Source organism: Penaeus monodon, chromosome 4, assembly GCF_015228065.2.
Source record: "Penaeus monodon isolate SGIC_2016 chromosome 4, NSTDA_Pmon_1, whole genome shotgun sequence".
NCBI lineage: Eukaryota > Metazoa > Arthropoda > Malacostraca > Decapoda > Penaeidae > Penaeus > Penaeus monodon.
Genome location: NC_051389.1, coordinates 4639244 through 4646475, shown reverse-complemented (window position 1 = coordinate 4646475; position 7232 = coordinate 4639244). Strand labels below are relative to the sequence as shown.

The 7232-nt window shown below is 34.3% G+C and overlaps 1 protein-coding gene across 1 annotated transcript in view; it reads left to right on the top strand.

The window, feature by feature from the left end:
• Positions 1-4457, top strand: part of LOC119568843 (tryptophan 2,3-dioxygenase-like) — a 33979-nt gene extending 29522 nt beyond the window's left edge. Inside the window, exons 5-8 of the mRNA XM_037917272.1 lie at positions 50-274; positions 748-997; positions 1642-1735; positions 2158-4457. Of these exons, the coding sequence (XP_037773200.1) occupies positions 50-274; positions 748-997; positions 1642-1735; positions 2158-2455 (867 nt within the window). The 3' untranslated portion in view covers positions 2456-4457. The remainder of the gene's footprint in view (positions 1-49; positions 275-747; positions 998-1641; positions 1736-2157) is intronic.
• Positions 4458-7232: the final 2775 nt, after the last annotated feature.

Sequence of the window (7232 nt, the reverse complement as noted above, 5' to 3'; positions counted from 1 at the left end):
GTCTAACGCCTGCGCACCGCCCCATCCAACCTAACCTCATAACCGACAGGACCTCCGCGTAAGATACAACCAAGAGAACTACATGAAGGTGTTTGGAGATGAGCCCGAAGTCTGCAAAAACATCATGAAGTCCGAGGAGGAACCTTCCCTTCAGAACCTCGTGAGTCGCTGGCTGGAGCGCACGCCGGGGCTGGAGGAAAAGGGCTTCAACTTCTGGACGAAATACAAAATGGCCGTGGACAGCATTTTGACGCAGGAGTACCGGGAGGCTGAGGTAATCTTTGTCTCACTTGTTATCACAGGAGTTCTTTCGGGGAGGGATTTCCCTTTATAGGGGTATAAGGAGGGGGTTTTCCCTGTGTATGATACAGGGAGTTGTATATTGAATTATAATGTTAGAAATGTAGGTGTTTTGATAGGTGTCCATGGCCGCAGTCCTCTTCATGGAGAGTTGCTCTCGCTCACATACACAAAGGAACGTTTTAGTACCTTATACCTAACATTACTGACCTTGTACCTAACATCGCCCTTTTATCTAACATCATCCCTGTCCTTAACACCATCGTCCTTGTCCCTAACATCGTCCTTGTACCTAATACCATTGTCTTTGTACCTAACACCATCGTCATTGTATCTAACACCATCGTCATTGTATCTAACAACATCGTTGTTGACCCTAACAACATCGTCCTTGTATTTAACAACATCGTTCTTGTCCCTAACATCAGTGTCCTTTTTCCTACCCAGAGCGAAGAGTGCGAAACCTTACGAGGCCATCTCATCGACCAAAACAAGAGGCGACGAGAGCTATTTGACAGCATCTTCGACGCGAGGATCCACAACGCACTCATGGCCCGCGGCGAGAGACGTCTCACGCACCGGGCCATGCAGGGAGCCCTCATGATTTCCTTGTACAGGGAGGAATCGCGGTTCAACCAGCCTCACCAGCTCCTCCAGCTCCTCATGGACGTTGACTCGCTCATGACCAAGTGGCGATGTAAGTTGTGTTGGAGGGGCGGGGGGTGGGAAATGTGTGTCTGTTGGGACTCTCTACATGAATGGATTTTCGTCAAAAGAACATGTATGGAGTTGGTGTGTTGTGTGTAGAAAGGTACGAGGTAACTGCCAACGTTGATATACATGTAGACCAGTGGTTCCCAGTCTTTTCTATTCTATAGCCCCCTGACCAGTATATAATAATTTCCATGGCCCTTACCTCAGAAAAAAACAGGTGAATTACCACAGACTCTGAGGTAAGGACCGCATGAGATATAACTATCTATAGGTACTTTAAGTGAGACAAAATTCCATTTAATGCGAGGTCATCATTTTCATATTGCTCCATGGCCCCCAAGTTATGAACCTGGATGTAAACATTTTGTAAAGACATATGTAATGCTAAATTTTTGGGGAAAATACCTTGTTTCTCCTTCTTCCTTCTTCCAATTCATCTGCTCAGAAGTACTATTAATTTCAAAATTTACCCTCTGCTATTTTTTTTTACATGTTGCGCAGACAATGACTTGCTTTACATTCTTTCAGTTCCTTCCTTTAATTTATATGACCGGGAGCACCAGTAATTTCAAAACAAACATTCTCAATTACCCTGTGCTATCTTTAATGTGTATAATTTTATTACAGACAGCCACGTGATGTTAGTGCAGAGGATGATCGGTTCACAGCAGATTGGCACAGGCGGGTCGTCAGGATACCAGTACTTGCGTTCCACTCTTAGGTACGTGTATACAGTGGTAATTTCTGGGTTACTTCTCTCAGTCGTAATACAACGACATTAGACTTCTTTGTTGTTTTTTCCTGGTACTGTGTCATTAGTAGGGCAGGGAAATTATGTTTGAGTTGCGTTTTTTTTTTCTTGGTTGTTCATCCTTTAGTAATGAGATTTTCAATGAGCGTAAGCTGTAACTGCTACACTCTCCTTTTGAAACAGTTTAGATAAAATAAGTATTGCTGTGTACAACATGATGCTATATTGAGCAAGATAATGAAGAAATATCATATTTCATAGCATATTTCTTCACAAGAACGCTCATTACTTTGTCATATATCATTACAATTTATTTTACATATATTTTGAATGTATTGGCTCATCACCTCACAAACCCCAACTCACACAAATCCTTTTCATCGAACTGCCAGTGATCGTTACAAGGTGTTCATCGATCTGTTCAACCTGAGCACCTTCCTGCTGCCAAGAAACTGCATCCCGCCCTTAACGCGCCAGATGAAGAACCGCCTCAGCATCATGGAGGAGGACCAGAAGGAGGACGAGAGCAAAGTGTCCTCCTCTGCGTTGCACTCAACCGCGAAGGCCTCCATTCCTCCTTCGGACTCGCCGTGCCCTCGTGAAAACGGAGAGGAAAAGGCGTCATCAGAGAGTGACTTAGAAAAGAGTTTGGAAAATAGTATGGAAAGGTCCTGTGAGGCTTCGATGTAGAGGTCGAAATGGCAACGGTATAACAAGGAATTTTACATAGATGCGCTGTAGTGTTAGTTGGATATTGTTGGACTTGTCTTTGGCAGTACCTTTTTTTTCGTTCTTTCTTTCTGTCATTCCTTGAGAACTTGCTGTCTGAATAATGTGATAATGGTACATAAAACACCTTTCCAATGGTTTTGGCATGGTACAAATGTCCATTTTATTGTATGAAAATGGATAATGTTTATTTGACTTCGACATGTACATGCATTTTATATATAAACTGCATTAGCTACAGTAACTTTAGGTTTTATATGTTGAAAGGCAGTTGCTGTGGTGCTCTTTATTTCGCATTCATAACATGCATTTCATTTTGATAAGCTCTCAGTACTGGTATGATATTCTGTATTTGACAAAACGTGACTTTTACAACAACTGTGGCTATTACTAATAAGAAATCAGCTTGTACCTTAAGTCTTGTTAAAAACTTCATACCCAACATTGCTTTGAAAAAGTGTCTAAATATCTGACTTTGGGAACTCGTGTAACATATGCAAGATTATTTTTAATATTACAAGTGGGTCTTTCTGATATATTTGTATATTTCTTACTCTATTGTATGTTTCAAGTGTTAGCATATACATTAAGACCATATATTTTCAAGAGAAAAACAAAACGTAAGACCGCTGTATAGAAATGTAGTGAAAGATCATCTAAATAAAAAAAAAATATTTGTCTCATGAAAATGGCTCCCTTAAATACAAGAAGGACCCAATCTAAACTCTGCATTAGATACTTGGTAGAGGTTTTGTTGGCAATTTCCGGAGCGCAGTGGTAGAGGGCGTGGCCATATATCAGTACTAGGCCCTCAACACAGCCAATATAACTATACTTCGCAAATCTCAGTATAGAAAAATAAATAATAGTAGTAACTCACCCTAGTCCCTGAGTTAGGCCAACTTGGATTCACCAATTCTCTTTTACTTAACGTATAAAAAAGTTGAAGGCTGTAAATTTCAATTAAAAGATGGGAAAAGATGTATGCATAAAATATAAAATATATCAAAATATATAACACATGTAAACATACCATAATATGTTTTCACAAATGATATTTGATTAATTAGAGTCCCCCAAATTTTTTTTTTTTTCCTTTTTAGAGTCAAAAACGAGAAAAAAGTCCCATATACAAAGGCACTGCAGGTTTCGTCTAAATATATGCCTTATGCTCAAGTGTTTTTTTTTTTTTTTTTTTTTTTTTTTTTTATCAGATCCCGCTTATTCTGTATATGTTGATATTTTCTAATAACAGTACTTACTAACACCAAGGTATTTCATGTTGTATTTAAAGTTAGGAAGAGGAAAAGTACACAATAAGGAACCCTGCTTTAGGTTTCATATCCATATTTTTAAAATGATCTTCATTGTTGATTTTCAGATTTCAGATTAGGAATATTACATCGTTGGGTGAATGAATTGTATTAGGAGTTAATTTTAACATAATTACGAACTGTATTTATAATTAATATTCGAATTGTATTGCGCATAACTTCACTTCAGGGTAATTTGTCCACATAAATATTTAAAACCACATGAATCATCCCCTTTTTTAAAGCGTCTAGTCTCACAAATTTATTAATCTCATGATTTTCACTCTTTTCTATTAATTGAATAATCTTAGGCTTATTTTGCTTATAGTTTTTGTTGTTGTTCAACTATAAATTGTTGCACATGTTACACTTATTCACTTGGATAGCATGATTTAGAAGCATTTTTTTTGTAGGTAATAATATTTAAAAGATCAGCCGTTCTGTAAGTGACGTCAACTCATTTTATGGATAGTAGAAAATAAAATAAACTTTACGACACAAAACAGTCTATGGTATAAGTATTACAGGGCAGAAAAGATAATGATAGAGGATATGGCATGGGCCATTTCTGGTAATATATAGGTAGATTTGTACATTCTGGCTAAAACTATACATACACACACACACACACACACACACACACACACACACACACATATATATATATATATATATATATATATATATATATATATATATATATATATATATATATAAGATATATATATATATATATATATATATATATATATATATATACAAATATATATATATATATATATATATATATATATATATATATATATATATATATATACATATACATACATATATATATACATATATATGTATATATATATAATTAATATATTTATATGTTTATACATATATATTCAGTATACGTATGTATGTGTGATATGGATCTGATATTAAGGCAATTCACAGTAACTGAGAACAAAAAGAAACAAAAGGAAAAGACCTAAAGCATGATTATTTTGTTCACTATCTTCAGGAATGCTTTCTCAAGGGCAATGCTATGTGTATCAGTCAAAACATAAGGCAAAAAATGATAAAGTTACGGTTATTTTCCTTTTTTTCAACCTTCATGATGAAAATAATAACTGCTAGAGCATTTTCATCCCAATAGGCAGACTGTCAAATGCAGGTCAATGCTTACAGAAGTTTACAGGGATCTATTGTTAGAACTTTTTGGTAGTATTGTAATGTTTCAGCTTCTCACTTGTATCTATGCTGTAATTGGTAACTAAGGCGTTATTTCACCGGTATTCTTTATGTTTTTACATTCATTGTTTGATTATTATGATTTGATTAAAGCTATCAGCACTGCCAACACTGTAGAAAAAGAGCTCATGTACAGATATTTGTGGCTCGATAAAGTTCCCCAGACACAAGAACAGAATGTAGTTAAAATAATGAGTTCTATAGAGGAGGTACTTTGTCATGTTCAAAGTGACCTGTAAGCCTAGGGGGTCACATTTTCAAGAACTCCATTATTTTTGTACTGTAAAGAAGAACCTATATTTGATTGCATATTGTTATCTGGTTAAGACTTCTGGTGAAAACAAAGACATTCCTTGTAAAGTAATGACTGCCATGTCCTCTTATGAAATACAGTAGGCTTAGTTTTATCTTTTATTTTACATTCTTGCCATTTTTTTCAGAGCCAATGTTAGTTCTTTTTTATTATGGTAAAGCATTTATTTAAACTTTACTGGGGATTTTTTAAAAATGTTACATACCATATTTGCCGATTCATATGATGCCCTTTTCAGATAAAAAGCCCACAACGGTTATCCTGCATCCATGCATCCGAATTGACGAAGATATTGTTAAGTTCCGGGTGTATGAAGTGTAAAGTTGGAGTGATATTTGGTAGTCAGACACATATTCAGCTTATCTTGTAAATATTTGTTACGAATGACCCACCACAACACAGCTCATATTAAGCAAAGAGAATTATTTGCTTAAGGGTATAATCTGACGAAAATTTAGCATACTTTTCGCACACCCGTGTAGGGCGAATGGGCAGCTACCATGTTATCCATTCAAAAGGGACTTTGATTTTTCATTAATTATTGTTGAGTTTCTGGTGCTTTCAACATTTTTTTTTTCTTAAAATTCTTGTAATGGTTTGTTTTTTTCACGAACGAAACCGCAATTACGTCATAATTAAATTGATAAGACCATTAGTGGATCTTTTACTATTTCCTCTTTCGACGACCAAATTATTTTCCCACGAGCGAAAGAATTATTCTGCGTGAGATATTAATGTATTTGATTTATTATTTACCATTGCGGATTTACCGATAATAGTAAATTACATTAGAAAAGTCTCAGGAAAAACAAAAACAACAATAACAACAAAAACAGTCAGTTGTCCTTAGATTCGTGTTACCAAATGCAAATCGCAAATCGCGGTAGGTTTATATCACGTTTCAACTCTTGTTCTGGTTTAAAGATCAAATCAGAAATTTTAGTTGAGTTCAAGTGAAATTTGTGGCAGCCAACTTTGCCTTTTTTTTTTTTTTTTTAAGAGCTGGGTTTTTTTTTTTTTTTTTTTTTTTTTTTTTTTTTTTTTAGGGGCTGAGTGTTATATATATATATATATATATATATATATATATATATATATATATATATATATTTTTTTTTTTTTTTTTTTTTTTTTTTTTCTCTCTCTCTCTCTCATAACCTTACTATTGAGTTTTGTTTTGGTTGATGAATTAAGAACCTTTATAAAGCTTTTTCTTAAATTAATTTGACTGCATGATCAGATTATGTATGTAAGTTTTTTAATATGTTTATTACTTTGCTATATAATATATATAGCAAATATATATCTTACTGTCGTAAAATTTACATATTTTGTTTATTTGTTTGGCTACTTATCCTTATTTTTTAAAATTTTACCATTTATTTTTTTTCTTTCTTTCTTTTTTTACTGAAATGTTGCCTAGACATTAGGGGTTATATGAAATTATACAGTGTATAAAACAATTCATTAAAGTATTTGGAATTGACTATATATCAATTTACAATTATTTTTTCATTTAAAAAACGGGTGTGTTTTATGGATAGGTTCGTATCCTATATAGCGGCAAATATGGTACATATACATGTTATTACTTATATACATATTATATTTGTTGTGTATATATGTATAATGTATTTTTTTGTGTGTATGTGTATGTATGTACTATTTCGGTCTATCTTCCAGTCCTGGTGGCGAGTCCTTACAGGTTACTGCGGTTAAACAGCCATCCCACAGTGCTTTGTGTAAACCCTGCATTTACGATTATAAATAAATGTTAAAACACAGCAAATAATAATAATATTAATATCATCAATAATACTAGTAATGATGAATATACTACTACTACTAACATTAATATAAATAGCAACGA